Raw genomic sequence first — 22,262 nt, 5'->3', positions numbered from 1 at the left:
ACCACTGACAGGAGCCCGATAAAGTTAATTCAACTTCTGGGCTTCCCTGGTGGCGCAGTGGTTGAGAGTCCGCCTGCCGATGCAGGGGACACGGGTTCGAGCCCCGGTCCGGGAAGATCCCACATGCCGCGTTGTGGCTGGGCCCGTGAGCCATGGCCGCTGAGCCTGCGCGTCTGGAGCCTGTGCTCCGCAACAAGAGAGGCCGCGATAGTGAGGGGCCCGCTCACCGCGATGAAGAGTGGCCCCCGCTTGCCACAACTAGAGAAAGCCCTCGCACAGAAACGAAGACCCAACACAGCAAAAATAAATAAATAAATAAACCAGCTCCTTGTACGGTCCAGCCCTACCTCAAAAAAAAATAAATAAATAATTAATTCAACTTCTAAAAGGTTCTGTCATCTTATCCAGAAAATCTAATTAGACATTACCAGTATTTCCAGAAACAAGGTGAAGTCGTTTTTTTTTAAATGTTATGCATGAGATGTTTCCCCTTCACTCCCTTTAGAAAAGCATTGCTGGGATTATTTTCCACCTCTGCTTGGCAAAAGTGAGAAGATAGTTCCCATTCTTTTCTGTTTCCTATGACAGATTGCATAAGCATTTCCATTTCCTTAATTATTTAATTCAATTCAGAATAAATATCCCAAAGGCAGTAACTGCCCTCCAGCCCAGCTTTAAATCTGCCTGGAAAACTGCTCTTAACAACTTTCACATGTAATGATTTTTTTTTTCACTATGTAGTTTAAAAGAAGCACAGTCCTCAAGTTATTTGTTTAATTCAGGACAAAGCTGGGGTTATCCTTTACTCCTCGCTTTTACTGATACTCCACAGCTGATCTGTCAACAAATCTTGTTGGCTTTATTTTCAAAATTCACCTAGAATCCAGCCATTTTTCACCACCTCCGCTGCTAGGACCTCGGTCCAAGCCGGCCATCTCTCACCTGGATGACTCAACAATCTCCTACCTTATCTTCCTCCTTCGGCCCATGTCCCTCTTCAGTCTACTCTCAACAGAACAGCTATTTTCCTTCTCCTCTGTCCATCTCCTCCATTGGGATATAAACACCATAATGCAGGGGTTACTTTTCCTGTTCTGTTCACTGCTACATTCTAGGATCCTGCCAAGCATACAAACAACATTTAAAAATCTTTATTGAATGGATGTACGACTAGACAAAATACATTTCTAAAAGAAGGAACTCTGACAAATGTTGTCAAAAATTTTATTAAACCGCATGGACATTGCTATAGCTACGTCTTTGTTATGAATAAATTAATACCTCCTATTAATAAATTAAATGCCATTCATTTTGAAATGATGATTTTCTTTGTAATCTTTTAGTTGCATATTTGGAAATAACTAATTTATCGTTATGCTTGAGATTATCAAACTAGTTTTAGAAAATCAATTAAAGAATGGTTTCTGGGGTGTATTATTACATTTACTTTTTCCTCTTTGCCTCCTTATCTCCTCATCTTAGTTCATGAATAGTCCCACCAAAGTGTGTACAAGGAAACAGATGGGCTCAAATTTCAATTTTGAAAGCGTTTCCATGTTATCTTTTAGCACCATTGGTGGAAAGACAACTGAAGAAGAATAAAAGCAGCCACCAAAGTGATATTTCATGACTGTGAAGATGTCACAGTCATTATTAGTTTAAATTATTGAAAAACGAACATGGAAAATCAAAAGTGTTCCTTTTAAAGGAGTATATGAATCTGACTTGGTCTTAAAACAAAACGTGCTCTTAATAGAGCACATTTGGGTTGAATCATGTGCTCCTCCCCCAAGATACGTGGAAGTTTTAATCCCGGTATCTCAGGATGCGATCTTATTTGGAAACAAGGTCTTTAGAGAAGTAGTCAAGTTTAAATGAGGTCATGGTGGGGGGGGCGGTGGCGGAGAGGGGGTCCTAATCCAATATGACCAGTGTCCTTACATGAAGGGGAAATTTGGACCCAGTCCCAGACAGGCGCAGAGGCAGGGACTGGACTAAGGCAGCTGCAGACCAAGGAACCTCAGGTACTCCAGGCCTCCAACTGAGGCTAGGAAGAGGCAAAGAAGGATTCTGCCCAGAATCTCAGAGGGAAGCATGGCTGCCTAGTCTCAAGGACTGTGAGATAATAAACTTCTCATTTCATGGCGCCCAGTATATCGTACTTTGTAACGGCAGCCCTCGCAAACTAATACAGAATGTAAATAATGTTCAACGGTGCTTTTTTTTTCAGTTCATCTAAAAAGTGAGGAGATGCTTATATTATGCCTGAGGTCACCCAAAAGTCGGTATTTAAAATGTTCAGTGCCCATACTTAATGGCCCCTTAGATCTAAGGCTGGCAGATGGAGAAAGGGCTGTTTATTGCAAATTGAAAGAGAAGCTCCATTTATAGAAACACTGAACAATGGCTATCTCTGACCTATTTTTTTTCCCAAAGGACTTAATGCCAAATCATATATTTATTTCAAAGTCAAATATCATAAAGACTGAATCAAAGGTATTTAAATATAACACTGTTCCATTTGACAAATTCAGAGAAAATGTGAAACTATAATTATTTGATAACAGAGTATAACCGATGTTTAATGTTAAGATTACTTATATTATCTTTTTCTAATTAAAAATAAAATTTTAGGGGAAAGACTTTTGGAAAACACGTCTTTAATCTGTCCCCTTTGGGGGTCAAGGTGACACTGTACAATAGCCTATGGGTCTTGCATAAAGTTTAGGAATTTGCTAAGATAAATACATTTTTAAATGTGAAAGAACTAATGTATTTTTAACTGCCAATTTAAGAAAAATATTCTTCCTAACAAATTCTTCTGCTTAGAAATGCAGACTATTCTGATAGACCTAAAAAACCTGCAGTCATTAGGTGGGAATCCCCTCAAATTCAAGTCCACCCAACTCTGTCTTCCTCTCTCCCCCATCCCAAACTTAGGCACATCCACACCCATCCTTCCTATTCCCCCTCTGGCCTCAGAGATTGGGAGCTGTCTTTCCTCTGGTAAAAACCTCCACCCGTCCTCTTGATTTTCTCCCCACCCTGCGTCTTTAGGAGTCTTGTATCTTAAAATACGCTTGTTTTCCTTCATTTTCACCCTAACCCTCTCTACCAGTTCTTGATCATTCCCTTCCATAGACACACACTTAAGACCACTCTTTATTGAAACAGCTCTCACCAGATCCCATGTTCTGCTTTAGCTAATACTCTATCTCCTTAACATGTAATATACACTCAGGTCCTAACATCCTCACCTCTCATTTACTTACCAGTTTGCTAGAGTCGGGTTTCTGCCACGACTTGGCCACTCCCAGTGATGGTTAATGACTTCTAATTGCCCAATGAAAAGTGTTCATCTCTACTAAGTCATTTCCCTCTGTGTAACTGAACCTATTAGCTTTCCCCCAAAGTCTCTTGTATTCTCTGTCTCCATGAATGATCCTAATCATCTGTTCAAGGCAGAAATCTAGGAGTCATTCTTGATTCCTTCTCCCCCAGCTTCCAACTGATGACTCAGTTGTATCGGGTCCACCCCTACCCATTTTTCAATCTATCCACTTTTCTCCATTCCCCCACCACTACTTTAGTCCAAAGGATCCCACCTCTTATCTGAGTTATTGCAAGTTCACTTCACCTCCAATTTTACTGGTTCCTGCTCTAATTTATGTGAGAGGGGTGTGGGGGAAAATGAGAGGCAGGGGAGGGACAGAGAGATGAGAGAGAGAGGGGTTGAGCCCAGAATGATCATTTCATTTTCCTCAGATTCTTTAACGTCTCCGGTGCCGATAACACAACATCCAAACCCTTTTAATGGCTGACCTTTGATCGATTCTCAGTTTCGTCTGTTGCCAACCCATTCCTGGAACCCATATTTTCAGGTATTCTGAGCTTCACTTCCTTTACTGTGCCAGGCTCTTTCTTACCTCTTAACTTTTGAAAACATTAGTTCCTTCACCTACCCAGTCCCAAGACATTTCTCTGGCTCCAGCTTAAATGTTTCTTCCTCTGGAAACCTATTCCGATGCCCTCCTTCAGGTTACTTGTATGGTTGGCTGCGCTTGCCCTGTGCTCGCTGACACCCTGTACTTCTCTGCTCCTGGAATTTACCATACACACGTCTCTGTAATTGCTGTCTCTTCTGCTGGCCTGTCAGTTTCATAATGGCATGGACTATATCTGTTTTTGTTCACCACTGTATCCACAACCCCTAGCACATAATAGGTGCTTGAAAAGTATTTGCTACATGAATAGCTAAATAAACGAAAGAAGCATGGTGTATATAACACAATGGTTAGTGCCCAAACTTTGGAGTCCTGGAATTGAAATCTGGTTTTCCACGTACCTGTTATATGACCTTGAGCTTATTAATTAACTCTAAGCTTCAGTTTCACAATCTATAAAATGGTGAAAATACTACTTATATTTGATTGTTGTGTTATTTAAATAAAATAAAAGATAAAGTTGCTAAGGCACAGTAATCAGCACATGATGAGTTCAGTAAACAGCAGCCCTGCAATTTAAAAACCTAGTTAGCAATGAGTGATGACAGCCAGCATTGAATCAGGACCTAACTTTGAAAAACTCTTACTTGGATCAATATTGGGCTAATTTAAAAACAAATGCTCCACCTTCTTTCACTGACAAAGCAAACAGAATAGAAAGAGGCAGGTTTCTTCTTAAAAAGGAAGAAAATTATAGGGTCCACGTTTCAGTATGACGCCCTCTTCCTGAAAGGAATTATCAGATATATGAAGTAAACAGAACCCACTAATTTTTGTTGATGTTACATTACATTATATCGACAATTTATGATTTGCAATGTTTTGCATAATTTCAGAAGCGTGAAGACTTCAATTTGACAACAAAGCAAATATTTTTTTAAAACTGATAATTATATTCACAAGTTTGAGTAATCTACAGAAAATTCTTGGGTTTTTTTTCCTATTTTTAATATAAATTTTTGTTTTAAGAAAAGCGTATTTTTTGAAAACAGATTGCTCTCTCATTTGCACCCAATGTCTCCATACTACTGTCAAAATACTTATAAAGAATTGTTACAATAGAATAAAATGTCATCAGTAAAAGACTTTGTTTTATTTAATTAGCAGTAAATAGTTTTCTTATTTGCACCTAAGCAAAGCAGCCTACAACAGAAATGAAAATTTCCCATTTAAAACCCTCCCCAAATTTATCTCCACAAAGCATCTTTTGCACATCCCCCAATGCACCCAACATTGAATGATCTTAGGACAGAGGATCAATTTTTTTTGCTTCTCAATTCAACATCCCAGCTCTGTAAACCTGCTGCAACTTATTATTAAAGCTATTTTTGGAAACAGTCAATTTCCAAAGATTTTTGAGAAAACAGGTATAATTTTTTCTTCCAGTTTTTTGATATAATTGACGTATAAAGCTTTCTTTCTAAATAAGGTGTTTATTTTTTTAGTTTGCTTAAAATCTTTAAAGAAGGCATTGCAGTAGCAAGACATAATCACAGAATTTAGGATGAGATGGTTTATCACTCTAGTTTAAATCCACAAAAATTCCCACGACTTGTGCAATAGCTCCCAGACAACTGAGATCCGGCAAAATATTTACAACTTGCATTCTAGAAGAAAGTCGAAACTCTTTTTTTCCTGCCAGTTTAGCACCTTCTCCTTTCTTGTTCTCAGAGATAAATAACTTGGCATGTTATATAACGTAAGTAATAGGTGAATTAAGACTAGTATCTGATCACCAGCATAAAAATATTTTTGACATGGGTCACTTCCTTGCCTTTATTGGTAGATGTCAACAGAAAATTGTAGGAAACACACACACACATACACACACAACCAAGGAATAAAATGCATTTTAATTATTTTGAAGGATTTGGTTATTAGATATCTGAAGCCATTCCAAAGCACAGCGCTATTTACAATAGGAACTGAAACACAAACATCTGATATGAAAGAGGAGACAAGCTCATTACTTAACATCATTCTTGGACCGAGGTTTGGAAGAAATTCTCATGTGCTTCAAGCCAGACCTCAGGATGAACCTGTGGCCTGTTATGGACTGAATGTTCGTGTGTCCCCCCGCCCAAATCTATATGGTGAAGCCTTAACCCCCAACGTGATGGTATTTGGAAGTGGGGCCTTTGGGAGGTAATTGGGTGTAAATGAGGTCATAAATTCCTCACAACGGAATTAGTGTCCTATAAGAAGAGGAGGAGAAACCAGAGTTCTTTCTCTCTCTGCCATGTAAGGACTGAAATCAGTCGACACATTGATCTTGAACTTTCCAGCCTCCAGAATTTCAAGAAATAAATGTTCCTTGTTTGACCCACATAGTCTATGGTATTTTGTTACAGCAGCCCAAGCTGACTAATACTGGGTCTAAGTTGCTTGCATATTTACTGGGCAAAATAAATAAACATAAACAATACACCAAACCAGACTCAATCTGACCCAACAAATTACAGAACACCAGGTCCTTTCAAAGCTGACAGCAATTATGGTTCCATCCTTGGAGCAGACCGTTGTTATAGGACAAACCATTGGCTTTGGTTTTTTAATAAGCAAGAAAGAAGAGGAAAAGTTGGCTCAAGAATCTCCGGAGAGGGGCTTCCCTGGTGGTGCAGGGGTTAAGAATCTGCCTGTCAATGAAGGGGACACGGGTTCGAGCCCTAGTCCGGGAAGATCCCACATGCCGCAGAGCAACTAAGCCCGTGCGCCACAACTACCGGGCCTGCGCTCTAGAGCCCGCGAGTCACAACTACTGAAGTCCGCACGCCTAGAGCCCGTGCTCCACAACAGGAGAAGCCACCGCAATGAGAAGCCCGCGCACCGCAACAAAGAGTAGCCCCTGCTCGCCTCAACTAGAGAAAGCCCGCGCCCAGCAACGAAGACCCAACACAGCCAAAAATAAATTAATTAATTAAAAAAAAAAAGAATCTCTGGAGGATAAGGAAAGACCTTGAAGCAGATCAAGTGGCTTCTCTGTGGATTCTTTTTCTAGTGAGAAACATTTTGATTCTAAGTATGGCTTTGGGCCTGCTCTATGACTGAAAACCAGGGGCCAGGGGAGATATCCATGTGTTGTTAAAAGGTAAAGAAGAGCTGAAGACCAAATATCTAAGAGGCTGTTTTCACGAGAGACTTAGTGAGATTCTGGGCATAATATATGCTTCTGTGGAGCCCAGGTGATTAAGGTAGGGGTGTGTGTGTGTGTGTGTGTCTGTGCAGGTGCTTGTTGTCTGTGCCTGGGGTGCTAAGTGATGGGCACACTCTAGCATCACACCATGACTTTGGGAGCAGGCCTTCTCACAGAGACAGCAGGAAAAGTGACACAGTGTACTTGTCCAGAGGCCAGATAAAAGATATGAACCTCACCTTGCTTCTGTTGCAAGTAAGGTATTATCATTCTCAGAAGTAAGTCAGCACACTGCAATGGGGAGGGAAGTGTGTGCTTCCATTTAAATGTGACCTCAAGGAGACTGTGAAGCCTAGGATGTACAGGTTGCATATGTTTTTATAGAGAAAGTGTACAGACAGAAATAGAGATGGGAATGGGGATAAAGATAGGGATGGAGAGATTGAGATACAGATGGAAAGGGAGTTGGGCAGAGGTGTGATGGAGAAGGAGATGGGATGGGAGAGATGGAGATGATACAGGAATGGAAGCAGGGTGAGAGGGAGAATGAGAGAGAAGTAGGGCTGGAAAAGGAAACTCAAATAGGGATAAAGGCAAGCAAAGGATGGGTACAAGAGAGAGGGAAGAGTAGGGAATCATGGGACCAACTGCTGAGACAGTCACAGACATAAACATCTACTCTGTAGTTATCCTAAAACTCTCAACTATCAAAGCAGGGTAATGTGGTCAGATTTTATTTTCAAAATGTTTTTAACTACAAGTGAGTCAGAAAAGGAAAATGTTTTCCAATGAAGTTGCAGGCTACATTTGGTAAGATACTACGATGTCAGTATAAATAAGTTCCGGATAACAAGCATAGGTATATCACTGTTTCAGTTTTCAAGGCCCAAGAAAGAAAGAAGAGCAAGTACAGAGGAGAAAACAAAAGAACAACAACAAAAAAATCCCTATTGCAGTAAGGTTACAATGGAGCAGTTGCAGAGGTAATAATTTTCTGGGTCTTTTGAAATGATACTATCGATGCAAAAATGTGTAAAGTAGGGAAGCCAAGTGGACTTCAGATTCACGTCTGCATTAAAATCTCAGCAGCACCAATGGCCAGGTGTATGAAGAAGAACGCTACAAAATAACCTGAGTTAAGCACTTAGCACAGTGCCAGACATTAATCGTTATTTTTTGCCCATGTGACTGATGTTTTTCCTACTCTAACAAAATAAGAACAGATAAAGAATCTTTGCTGTTGCTGTTTCGTTAAGCCCCTCTGCATGGTACTCGGCGCTGTGCTTAGAGCTATTAGGATTTACAAAGAACTCCAAGAATTAGCACATGCCTTGAAGACTTTACAATGTTGATGGGAAGGTGAGATATAAAACAGTATAAAATCATTTAAGACATACTGGCGGAGGGTGGGGATAAACTGGGTGATTGGGATTGACATATACACACTATTATATATAGAATAGATAATTAATAAGCACAGGGAACTCTACTCCATACTCTGTTATGATCTATATGGGAAAAGAATCTTCAAAAAAGTGTATGTATGTATATGTATAACTGATTCACTTTGCTGTACAGCAGAAACTAACACAACATTGTAAATCAACTATATTACAAAAAAAAAAAAAAAGAATGCAGTGGTAAATCCAAATGCAATGACTCAAAAGTAAAAAAAAAAAAAAGGCCATTTCTTTCTCACTAAAAGAAAAAACAAACTAGGGACTTCCCTGGTGGTCCAGTGGTTAAGAATCCACCTTCCAATGCAGGGGACGCGGGTTCAATCCCTGGTCTGGAAACTAAGATCCCACATGCTGCGGGGCAACTAAGCTCACACGCCACAACAAAGAGCCCGCACGCTGCAATGAAAGATCCCACATGCCGCAACAAAGATCCCGCGTGCCGCAACTAAGACCCGACACAGCCAATTAAATAAATAAATAAAATACTTAAAAAATAAAAAAGAAACTAGCTATCTTCTACTAGCATAGGCAAATACTCATAGACCCACAGACCACACATACACAAAATACATGAAATCTCTAATCTCTAGCATATTTTTAAATTAAAATACTCTGAGCACATTAAAAAAAAAAGACATGCTGAACTTTTCCACCTGTGCTGCAGGTTCTGGAGAAGCGCTGAGATTCTGATTCTACCAAAGCTGAGGCAGGAACAGCAGAGAAGGCAGGGGGATGGCGCTGGGGAAGGAGTGCAGGGGAAACCGCTAACATTCTGGAGCCTTTGCTCAGGGTTCCACATGTGGTCAGAAATGACTTCATGAATGAGAGACGTATGTGCTACACATTAAGGGCAGGACTTGTATATTTAGATGGGAAATAGCAGGAGTGAGGTCACAAAGCAGGACTCAAAAAAAAAAAGAACATAAAAGGGTACACACTGGTACAGCCCCTTCCAATACCCAGTTATCACATAAATATGTAAAGTAACTTGAAACAATGATAAAATGGTGATAAAAACAGATTAGAAAACAAATTCTTGGCATATAATCCTTCGACAAAGGCCCTTTGTATACTGTGTGCCGTGGCATGCATTCCAATTTTAGCTTCTTTTTAAGAATTCAGAACACAGATAAGTGTGTCCCAGGAACTCTGCTTTAAAATCTTCTGCAAAGATACTCAACCCTATTAAAAAATATAAAAATAACTATAAACTATTTTCACCAGATTGGAAAATACTGTTGAAGAGGATTAATAGTATAAGGAAATGGGCATTCTCAGAAGCTCTTGGTATATATTAAAGTTATAAACATGTATGCTTGTGGACTACCTACCCCCTTCTAGAAATTTATCCTAAGAAAAATAATCAGACAAATGTACAGATATATATGCCCAAGGACTTTCACTGTGACATTTTATATAATATTAACCAACTGGAAACTAATTATATAACCACTGATAGACGACTGGCTAATTATGATTTATAAAGAATTTTATTATATTTATAATGACAAAGTATTAGTCAGCCATTAAAATGATTATGTGGCTCTGTATCTAATCACATGGGAAGATGTGCAGATGTGCTGGGTGAACAGAGGCACACAGAATACAAGTGAATACAGACTAAGTGGCCTATAGCCACTTACGTGAGACTGTGTAAGCCAGCGTGTAGAAAAATGGTGATCAATATGTCAGTGATGGTTATATCAGGACTGTGGAATTTAAGGTGATTTTTACTTTCATTAAACTTTCTAAGAAGTTTATTATCAAAACGATTTACAATTAGCACGTAACCTTTTTATGATATGAAAAAACAATAACTCTATTTTCATTTTGGAAAAAAAAGAACTGTCCTCAAACGATGACGATTCTGGAGTATAAGTAGTGGCTGTGGCCAGATGACACCAGCCAAAGCTTGAGAAAATGAGCCCCAAGGGCATTCAGTGCCTTGTCACAGGGCAGATTCTGGGTGCAGCCACTGGGCCAGAAAACTCCCATTTTACAGAGTGGCTTTTGGAGAGATTATAGGAAAGATAATCCCATTTTATCCTGTATCTAGACACATTATTCTTTTTTTTTTTTTTTTTCAGGCTGCGTTGGGTCTTCGTTGCTGCGCGTGGGCTTTCTCTAGTTGCAGCAAGCACGGGCTACTCTTCGTTACGGTGCGCAGGCTTCTCACTGGGGTGGCTTCTCTTGTTGTGGAGCACGGGCTCTAGGAGCGCGGGCTTCAGTAGTGGCAGCACGCAGGCTCGGTAGTTGTGGTACACGGGCTCTAGAGCGCAGGCTCAGTAGTTGTGGTGCACGGGCTTAGTTGCTCCACGGCATGTGGGATTTTCCCGGACCAGGGATCGAACCCGTGTCCCCTGCATTGGCAGGCGAATTCTCAACCACTGCGCCACAAGGGAAGTCCTAGACATTAATCTAGTCTTCTCTTTTTGCTGGATTTTGAGCTTCCCAAGGCCTGGGAAAGTGTTTTACTAGCTTTTTTCCTGTCTCCAAAGCCTATCATAGACACACAGTAAGCAGTCCGTTTGTACAATGGGACTGAGATAAGCTGCCATGCTTTGTTTGCTTCTGAACTATGAAAAGAGGCTTTGGAGGAGTCCGCAATCAAAAACTGCTCGTAGGATTATGCCCTGCACACGTTAGGCACTGCTCTCGGCAAAGATCCTCTAACTGAATGCAGACAATTGTCCTGTCATCTGCGTTTATTTTTACAAACGTAATGTTTTTTGGTTCACATATTTTTTCATCAGCATTATAAGAGATTAATTTTTTTGTAATGTAGCTACACGGAAATTTGTTTTATGTTAGTATTTATGTTCCAAGTCATTACAATGTACGGATACCCAGTCACCTGATACAATCTAAGGTCAGTATGGATAATCTCAGACTGATTAGCCTTTGCAGTGTCCTGCCACGAAGGTTACTCTTCTATAAGAGCACCTGAGAGGGGAGCCCAGACACGATCTCCTTAGATAAAATTCTTTGCTCAGGGCAGACTACTCATTGTTTTTTCTGCTCCAAATAGAAACAAACACAAACAAAACTCCACCATGAATTCTCCTTCTGATATGACACACATCAGTACAGAAGAAACAACTGAATGAAATATTTCATCAAGATTCATGGAATCGACATGAAGTAACTGCTTTCGACTCTGGTTATCTATTAATTTTCTTTGAAAAAATGTTAGCAGATGCCACAATTAAACTGATAGGTGCCACCATTACTGACTAGTTATAGTGACAATAGCCACAGCAGCATTACTTTAAACTGTGTGTTTAATGATGTATTGGCTCAAACTAAGTTAACATAGAACTCTGGGTAGTTTCCTTTACCTTGGCCAGATGAGAGTTGATCCATTTTGTAAAAGTACGTTTTTGTACTATCTCTTGCTCATCTAGAAGAAAAAAAATTATCTGGTTAGATAACATGTCATGAAGTTGTATCATGAAAAAAATTCATAGTTACACAACTCTAGAAATGATTATTATATTATTTTATCTTATAATTCATTTAACCAATTATTGTCTTGAAGGAAGAGCCAGTAAAACTTCAAATATATTAGGCAAGTCAATTATTTATTTAAAAGTTATCAGCAAATGCTTTAAAATTTGCAATATGTTAGCCCTATGTTTATCTTCATTCATTTATTGAAAGTTCACTGAATAATTAAACCTCAATAAATCTGTTTTTTAAAAAGTTCACTTGAGACCAACTAAGTGCCAAGTTTTACGTGTGGTGCAAAGGGATGCAGAGAGATGAAGAGGACACAGTCTCTACCATGATATATCTAAAGGTAAATATCTAGAAGACAACATAGGCAGTACGCTCTTTGACATCGGTCTTAGTAATACCTATCAAACTAAAAAGCTTTTGCACAGTAAAGGAAACTATCAGCAAAATGAAAAGGCTGCCTACTGAATGGGAGTAGATATTTGCAAAAGATGTACCTGATAAGAGGTTAATATCCAAAATATACAAAGAACTCACGTAACTCAACATCAAAAAAAATAACAACCCAATTGAAAAATGGGCAGAGGATCTGAATAGACATTTTCCCAAAGAAGACACGCACATGGCCAATAGGTACATGAAAAGATGCTCAGCATCACTAATCATCAGGGAAATGCAAATCAAACCACAATGAGATATCGTCTCACACTTATTAGATGGCTATTACCAAAAAGACAACAAGTAACAAGCGCTAGAGAAAATAACAAGGATGTAGAGAAAAGGAAACCCTTATGCACTATTGGAGGGAATGTAAACTGGTGCACCAACTGTGGAAAACAGTATAGAGATTCCTCAAAAAATTTAAAAATGGAACTACCATATGATCCAGCAACTCCACTCCGGGGTATTTAGAAAACAAAAACACTAATTAGAAAAGATATATGCATCCCTATGTTCACTGCAGCGTTATTCACAATAGCCAAGAAGATATGGAAGCAATCTAAGTGCCCATCAACAGATCAATGGATAAAGAACAAAGAACATGATGTGGTGTGTGTGTGTATATATATATATATATACACATATATGAAATGGAATATTACTCAGCCATTAAAAAAACAAGTGAAAGCTTGCCATTTGCAACAACATGGATGGACCTAGAGGGTATTATGCTAGGTGAAATCAGTCAGAAAGAAAAAGACAAATACTGTACAATTTCACTTATATGTGAAATCCAAAAAAATAAAAAAAAATGAACAAATATAAAAAAGAGAAACAGAGTCATAGATACAGAGAACAAGCAGGCAGTTGCTGGGAGGGTTTGAGGGGAGGAGAGAAGTAGGTGAGGGAGATTAAGAGGTACAAACTTCCAGTTACAAAATGAGTCACAGGTATTAAATGTACAGTTCGGGGACTATAGTTAATAACTATGTAATACCTTTGTAGGGTGACAGATGGCAACTAGTCTTATGGTGATCATTCCGAAATGCATAGAAACAGTGGATCACTGTGTTGTGTAACAGGAACTAACACAGTGTTTAGGTCAATTACACTTCAAAAACAGACAAAGTCACAGAAAAAGAGATCAGACTTATGGTTAGCAGAGGTGGGATGTGGGGAGGGGGAACTGGATGAAGCTGGTCGAAAGGTGAGAACTTCCAGTTACAAGAGAAATAAGTATTAGGGATTTAATATACATGATAAATACAATCAACGCTGCTGTGTGTTATATATGAAAATGGTAAATCCTAAGAGTTCTCATCACAAGGAAAACAATTTTTCTCTACTTCTTTAATTTTGTGTCTACAGAGATGAGGGATGTTCACTAAACTGTTTGTGATAGTCATTTCATGATTATGTAAGTCAAATCATTATGCTGTACACCTTAAACTTATACAGTGCTGTATGTCAATTATGCCTCAATAAAACTGTAAGAAAAAAAGTAGCGAAGTCAAAAAATTATAATAAAGGTAAATATTTAGAGGTGGAGAGAGACAAGAAAGGGCACATGTGTAGTGGAGGGTTATGGAGTAATGCAACAAGATAGAGGCATTACAGGAATTTCACCAGATGAGTAGTGCAGTGAACACACTATAATAGGGTAACCTCCCCAAATTCCCACCTCCTGGAGTAAACACCTTTGTGTGGGCAACTGCAACCAGAACTTGTGAATTGCTTCTAATCAACAGAACACAGCAACGGGTGATGTGATGCCACACCCATGAACATGTTACTTTATGTAAGATTCCTTCTGAGCTGACTGGAGTGACAGGTTCTCCTGCTGGCTTAAAGAAGCAAACAGCCACACTGTGAACAGTCCATGGAGAGGGCCCCGGAGCAGAGAACTGCAGGCTGCCTCTGGAAGTTGGGGGGCAGCCTCCAGCCAAGAGGCAGGAAGAAGCTCTGTCATACACAAGGAAATGAATTCTGCTAACAACCTGAATGAGTTCAAAAGTGGATTCTTCCCTCATTCAGCCTCCGGATGAGAATGCCGCCCAGCTGACACCCTGATTGTGGACTTGTGAGACCCTGAGCAGAGGGCACAGGTAGCTGCATGGACTACCACACAAATTGTGGACTACCCACAAATGTTTGGAGATAATAAACGAACGCTGTTTTAAACTGCTAAGTTTGGTAATTTGTTATGCAATAAGGTAAAACTAATATACAAAGAAAAAAATGTTGGCGTCTGGAAGGCTTTATTTTTTAATATGTATCTTTATTGGAGTATAATTGCTTTACCTTATTGTGTTAGTTTCTGCTGTACGACAAAGTGAATCAGCTCTATGTATACATATATCCCCATATCCCCTCCCTCTTGTGTCTCCTCCCACCCTCCCTATCCCACCCCTCTAGGTGGTCACAAAGCACCGAGCTGATCTCCCTGTGCTATACAGCAGCTTCCCACTAGCTATCTATTTTACATTTGGTAGTGTATATATGTCAGTGTTACTCTCCCACTTCGTCCCAGCTTCCCCGTCCCCCGCTGTGTCCTCAAGTCCGTTCTCTACATCTGCATCTTTATTCCTGCCCTGCCACTAGGTTCATCAGTACGGTTGTTTTACATTCCGTATATGTGCGTTAGCATATGGTATTTTTCTCTTTCTGACTTACTTCACTCTGTATGACAGACTCTAGGTCCATCCACCTCACTATAAATAACTCAATTTCGTTCCTTTTTATGGCTGAGTAATATTCCATTGTATATATGTGCCACATCTTCTTTATCCATTCATCTGTTGTTGGACATTTAGGATGTTTCCATGACCTGGCTATTGTAAATAGTGCTGCAATGAACATTGTGGTATATGTATGTTCTTGAATTATGGTTTTCTCAGGGTATATGCCCAGGAGTGGGATTGCTGGGTCGTATGGTAGTTCTATTTTTAGTTTTTTAAGGAACCTCCATACTGTTCTCCATAGTGGCTGTATCAATTTACATTCCCACCAACAGTGCAGAAGGGTTCCCTTTTCTCCACACCTTCTCCAGCATGTATTGTTTGTAGATTTTGTGATGACGGCCATGCTGACCGGTGTGAGATGCCAGCTCACTGTGGTTTGATTTGCATGACTACAATGGGCTGTGGTGTGTGATGCAGGTGCTGGGCCCCCGCACCTCCGAGTTTACCACCGCCTTCGCGGGCCGCCTCGCGTCCACCCTCATCTCCAAGGTGGGGTGGGAGCTGGGGGAGAGCCTGGACCAGATTTTCCATGCCATCCTCAGCTAGACGCAGCAGGCAGAGACGCTCAGCGGCATGCGGTCCCTGATCACGGTGTTCGCCCACACGGTGCACACTCAGCTAGAGCTCCTAGAGCTCTGTGCACACTCCTAGAGCTCCTGTGCAGCCTCCTGGGGCCCAGAGGCAAGCCCGCCCTGGAGTTCGCGATGGCCGAGTAGACCAGCCGGCAGCACCTGTTCTATGGGCAGTACGAGCGCAAAGCCAGCTCTGTGGCGCTGCGTAAGCTGCTCCACACGGCATCCACGCGGATGACAAGCGGCTACAGGACATCCGTGTGGAGGGGGAGGATATCTACGGCCTGGACGAGGGCACCCGCACCCGCTCCAAGTCGGCCCAGAACCCTGAGTGCTGGACCAACTTCCCTCTGCTGGTCAAGACCCTGAAGCTGCTCATCAACGAGCTGTCCAACGTCATGGAGGCCAAGGCCACCCACCAGGCCGCCCTGCAGAGTGAAGCCAAGATGGCTCCAGTGACACGTGGGAGGAACGGGAGGACGACGACGACGAGGAGGACGGCTTAACCCTTGCCTGATATTCTCGCCACACGTAAATACGAAGAGCGTTACTACAGGGACGATGCGGAACACGACCCTGACTCCCTGAAGGACCCTCTCTAACAGACGGATCTGCAGGCGCACCTCACACACTTCCTCTGCCAGTTCGCTCACAGCCCTGCTACGTGGTGTTCTCAGGCCACCTCAACCATCATGACAGGCGGGTCCTGCAGACCACTGGCATTTGAAAAGGGCCTCCTCCGGCCTGCCACACACCGTTTTGCAACAAAGTGAGCAGAAGGAAAGAAATCGTAAAGATCAGAGCAGAAATAAATGAAAAAGAAGGAAGGCAACAACAGCAAAGATCAATAAAAGCAAAAGCTGGTTCTCTGAGAAGACAAACAAAATTGATAAACAATTAGCCAGACTCATCAAGAAAAAAAAGGGAGTAGACTCAACAGAATTAGAAATGAAAAAGAAGTAACAACTGACACTGTAGAAACACAAAGGATCATGAGACACTACTACAAGCAACTCTATGCCAATAAAATGGACAACCTGGAAGAAATGGACACATTCTTAGAAAAGTATAACCTTCCGAGACTGAACCAGGAAGAAATAGAAAATATGAACAGACCAATCACAAGCCCTGAAATTGAGACTGTGCTAAAAAATCTTCCAACAAACAAAAGCCCAGGACCAGATGTCTTCACAGGCGAATTCTATCAAACATTTAGAGAAGAGCTAACACCTATCCTTCTCATACTCTTCCAAAGTATAGCAGAGGGAGGAACACTCCCAAACTCATTCTACGAGGCCACCATCACCCTGATACCAAAACCAGACAAAGATGTCACAAAGAAAGAAAAGTACAGGCCAGTATCACTGACGAACATAGATGCAAAAATCCTCAACAAAATACTGGCAAACAGAATCCAACAGCACATTAAGAGGATCACACACCACGATCAAGTGGGGTTTATCCCAGGAATGAAGGACTTAATTAGAGATATAAAGAGATGAAGGCCAGAGAGAGGGGCCAATGTAACACCTTTCAAGGAAAGGGTGAATTCTGCTCTTTCCATCAACATCTACTGTGTGCCAACTGTTGGCTGTAAACTAGATGTTATGAGGATGAAAGATGAACTAGATATCATTTCAATTCCTCACCCTCTGAAAGGTAATGCTCAAGGAAACATAACTTCAGCTTTCTAAAAAAGGACCTTTTGGCTAAAGTCTAAACATTAAGTTCTAGAGAGGGAGAGCTGGAGCTGAGCTCCTCTGAGCTTTGGTTCAGAATCCTGGACTGCCTACTAGAATATAAGCCCCATGAGGACAATAACTTGGTTCCCAATGCCTACAAATGTTACAAATAAATCCTGTTGAATGAATAAACGAATAAAATAAACAACAAAGCCTTTAAATTTAGAGAAAATTTGGATATATCCATAAAATTTAAAGAACGCCATTATTTCTAATGCACATTAAACATGCACTTTATTTTTTTTATTATTATTTTTTTTGTGGTACGCAGGCCTCTCACTGTTGTGGCCTCTCCCGTTGCGGAGCACAGGCTCTGGACGCACAGGCTCAGCGGCCATGGCTCACGGGCCCAGCCGCTCCGCAGCACGTGGGATCTTCCCAGACAGGGGCACGAACCCGTGTCCCCTGCATAGGCAGGCGGACTCCCAACCACTGTGCCACCAGGGAAGCCCCTAAACATGCACTTTTAACTTTCAAGTAACGACCAGAAACAAACCCAGGTGGTCTTGGGATCAGATGGGGAGGGAGGCTGAAGGACACAGAAAGACTGTTAGCAGAGGCTGAAAGAACAGCGAGGAAACCGCTAGCTGGGGCTGGAAGGAGAGCGACACATATTTTATGCGTTATATATTCTGTCATTGGTAGTAACTTGAACTTTTGCAACTGGCTAGGGAGATTTCCCTGCAGAAAGCTGTCAACCGGCTTCTTTCAGCTGCACGTTTTATGGTACTGGAAGAAAGGGAGATGAACCAAAGAAGGAACTATTTAGTTTGCGAACAGAATTTAGAGGAAACATAGGAGACCTTTGTGATATGGCGCATCAGAAAATATAATGGTTAGTCATTGTCAGTCTGCCCTGGAAGAAGATTTGCAAAGTAAAACATAGCTTCAGGACAACAATCAATCTAGACTGTGACTGTAAGAACCATTGTTAAGAACTCAGAAAGATTTAAGGCAGTGTCTGTTTGTTTTTTAATTAATTTATTTATTAAGTTATTTATTTTTTCAGTGTTTGATTGATGTTCTCAGCCAAACCATCTTCTAAGAATCTTTTTTTTTTTAATTTTAATTAATTTATTTATTTTTGGCTGTGTTGGGTCTTCTTTTCTGAGCGAGGGCTTTCTCCAGTTGCGGCGAGCAGGGGCCACTCTTCATCGCAGTGCGTGGGCCTCTCATTGTCGCGGCCTCTCTTGTTGCGGAGCACAGGCTCCAGACGCGCAGGCTCAGTAGTTGTGGCTCACGGGCTTAGTTGCTCCGCGGCATGTGGGATCTTCCCAGGCCAGGGCTCGAACCTGTGTCCCCTGCATTAGCAGGCAGACTCTCAATCACTGTGCCACCAGGGAAGCCCTCTAAGAATCTTAAGGGCACTGCCCACTGCAGCCTCACATGTGCTCCAAAGCTGATTTCAGACTTTGGGTTTGGGGGGCCACAGAATGAACTCCAAGCAGATTTTCAGGAAGCCCCCAAACCTGTTAAGCCAAAATGCCACCGGTCTGCACTACAGGGACAGGACAGCTCAAAACGAAGAGAAGACTGGAACCGCAGCTTTACATGGCTCAGACTATCAGCCACAAACACGAGCCACTTCTTATCAAGAAGACAGGGGGCTTCCCTGGTGGCGCAGCGGTTGAGAGTCTGCCTGCCGATGCAGGGGACACGGGTTCGTGCCCCGGTCCGGGAAGATCCCACATGCCGCGGAGCAACTAAGCCCGTGAGCCATGGCCGCTAAGCCTGCGCGTCTGGAGCCTGTGCTCCGTAACGGGAGAGGCCACAACAGTGAGAGGCCCGCGTATGACAAAAAAAAGACAGGGAATGACCCTTGCGCTTGAATTAAAGGAGGGGGCCACGGGTGCCTGGCTGGACTTCAGAACACGACTGCCATATCCTTTCCATTCCTCCCTTCTTCGGACAGAAGCATCCATTGCAATGGTCCTTCCCCGTCTCATCACTGCATGTTGGATGAATGGGGAGAGTAACTTCTCTTTTTAGTTTCCAGGTCTGGGGACTGACAGAAATTACACCCGAGGGCCCTCCTCTGTATCTGGACCAGATGCAGATCACACGAGACTGGAGGTGGAGCTTGATCACATAATTGGATGAGACTTCTGATGTCTTGAGAGGGAATGAGTGTATTTTGATGTAGAAAGAATATAAAGCACAGTGATCAGAGGACAGATATTAAATTATGGACAAAAAATCTCCCAGTCCCAGCAGGCATCCTCCTTTGCAACGTGACTCTGCCCTTCCTCGCCTCAAGGGCAGAACTGATTTCCCCTCTCCTTGAGTTTGATCTTGCATTGTATTTGCTCTGATCAATAATGCAGCAGAAATGACTTTGTATCATCTGCTTCTAGGCCTTAAGAACTCTTACAGTTTCTATTTTAGCTGTCTTGGATCCCTGTCCTAAATTCACCAAGCAAGGAAAGCAGTCTCTATTGGAGGAGGGTCCATGTGGAGAAGAACTGAGATGCCCTATCCAATAGGCAGAACCAACGGCCAAACACGTGGGTGAGGTCATCCTGAACCTTCTAGTCTGGCCAACGCTGCAGATGAACACAAACCAGGTGAAGCCAGCAAACCGAGACTCATCTAAGGCTTCAGAGTTGATGCATCTGTTACTCCTCCCTCCCACATCCCCATACATACCTGATTACAAATTCCTCCAGGAAAAGAGCATTTTCCCCATCATTGTATCCCTAGAAATGAACCCACTGCCTGGAACATTGCCTTCTATATGTGTTCCTCAGAAAACCATCCATGTTTAACTATGAACTAACCAGCCAACCCACAGGTTATGAGAAATGATGAATTATGACTGTTTTAGCTACAAAGTTTTGAAGTGGTTTGTTACACAGAAAAGGCTAACTAAACAAAGGCATTTACTTGTGTGACAGATACACACGTGCGTGTGTGCGCGTGCACAAACACACACACACACACACACACACACACCTCCTTCACTCTGTCTTCTGTAAAAGAAAGATTCTAGGCTTGCTTGATTGGGTCTACCTTCTGGGTCTTTGGTGATCAGATGAGCAATGGAGAGAAAAGTGGCAAGGAACAAGGGAATCCGAAGTTACTCTGCACAAGTTCAGCACAGACTAATGGGAGAGGACAGAGAAGGAGAGGAGGGGAGAAGATCAAGAGCCAGTGGAAGAGTGAGATTGAGGAAAAAGATGAGAAAAGGGAATTTTTAAGGATTTTTGCCTGTATTGAGTGCTCTAATCACTGCTTCAACTTTTTTCAAGCACACGTCAGTAAAGACAGTGCTCCTAAGATCTTTGGAAGTGGAGTTGTATTTCTTTTGTATGTAAAACCAGTGACTAGATAAAAAGAGCCCACTTTCATTAAAGTCACATTTGTAAAATTTAGTACCATCTCACTTTAAATCTAAGGCACAAGGGATGAGAAGAATATAATTATCTCAGTTCCTAAATTAGAAATTTCTCAACCTCAACCCCACTGACAGTTTGGGCAGGATAATTATTGGTCATATTATGAGCGGCTGTCCCATGCATTATAGGACATTTGGCGGCATCCCTTGCCTTTACTCATGAGTTGCCAGTTCGAAAGTGGCAGCTTTGACGTTAAAGTCAAAGTCTGTCTGGCTTCAGAGTCTCTCTTAGACTTGACCTGGGTACTTGGCAATGAACTTGGATCACAGGCTTGGAGCACCTTGGATGTTTTCCTCTTTCTGTGGCTCTTTAAGATGTGTCATTATGACTATCAAAAATGTCTCTAGACATTGTCAAAACTCTGCTGGTGAAGAATCATCCCAGTTGAGAATAAACTATGTCCTTTGTATCTATGTGTAACAATGGGAATGAAGTGGTATGAACATCTTAAAAATTTGTATCTGTTTCAATTGAATTATTATTGCCCAATTAACTACTCCAAAACATCACTATCATATTGGGTTATTCCCACTGTTTGTATATTTATTTAGACAAAAATTTACCCGAGATATATTAATTTAAGAAGTGTCAAAATGCAGTAAGTCAAGGACATTTGCTGAAAGATGGCATGATTTTTCCAATATGAATAAAATATCCTACGATGTCTGAGATACTGTCATTTAAATCTGGAAAATTTGGTCTTATGTGATAGGGAGTGGGTGGGAGAGGAGAGGGTGTGTAAATCCTGTTAACGTGTTTGGTTTATTTAACTATTCTAAACCTTCTAAATTTTTTTTTTCGGAAATGTATAAAACAAAACAAAACAAAAGATAGTCTTTCAGCTCCAGTTGGCTATCGTTAGTTAAAAATATAGTCTGAACCATTCATTGTAACATTTTAATTTTATCACTGTCAGGCAAGGAAAAGCAAATAGCATATCAGTCAGCAAATTACAAGAAAATTTAAATATTTAGAGAATTTCCATATATTTGTTTGGGAGGCAGTTAAATATGGGTGGTTTTCTAAGGACACACAGATCAGACAACGTTCCAGGCAGTGGGTTAGTCTCTAGGGAAACAATGATGGAGGAAATGCTTTCTTACCATGAGGAATTTTAATTAGGTATGTATGGGGGTGTGGGAGAGAGAAGGTAATACATACATCAGCCTTGAACCTTTAAATAGGCCTCAATTTCATACATTTTTAGTAAAAATCATTTGGTGAAAAAAAAAACTCACCTAAATTGAGAAGAGCCTGTTTATAATCTTTCTTTACCCCACTTAATGTTAAAATTCGTACTTTGCTTTGCAGAAATAGT

The 22,262-nt window shown here is 41.3% G+C and overlaps 1 protein-coding gene across 1 annotated transcript in view; it reads right to left on the bottom strand.

Annotated features, from left to right (window-relative positions):
* The window catches only part of SYNE1 (spectrin repeat containing nuclear envelope protein 1), a 464,259-nt gene that overhangs the window by 373,805 nt on the left and 68,192 nt on the right, over positions 1-22,262 (bottom strand). Inside the window, exon 3 of the mRNA XM_049695244.1 lies at positions 11,936-11,997. Coding sequence (XP_049551201.1) covers positions 11,936-11,997 — 62 coding nt within the window. The remainder of the gene's footprint in view (positions 1-11,935; positions 11,998-22,262) is intronic.

Source organism: Orcinus orca, chromosome 12 (genome assembly GCF_937001465.1).
Source record: "Orcinus orca chromosome 12, mOrcOrc1.1, whole genome shotgun sequence".
NCBI classification, from domain to species: Eukaryota; Metazoa; Chordata; class Mammalia; order Artiodactyla; family Delphinidae; genus Orcinus; species Orcinus orca.
This window is presented reverse-complemented; position numbering and strand designations above follow the sequence as displayed.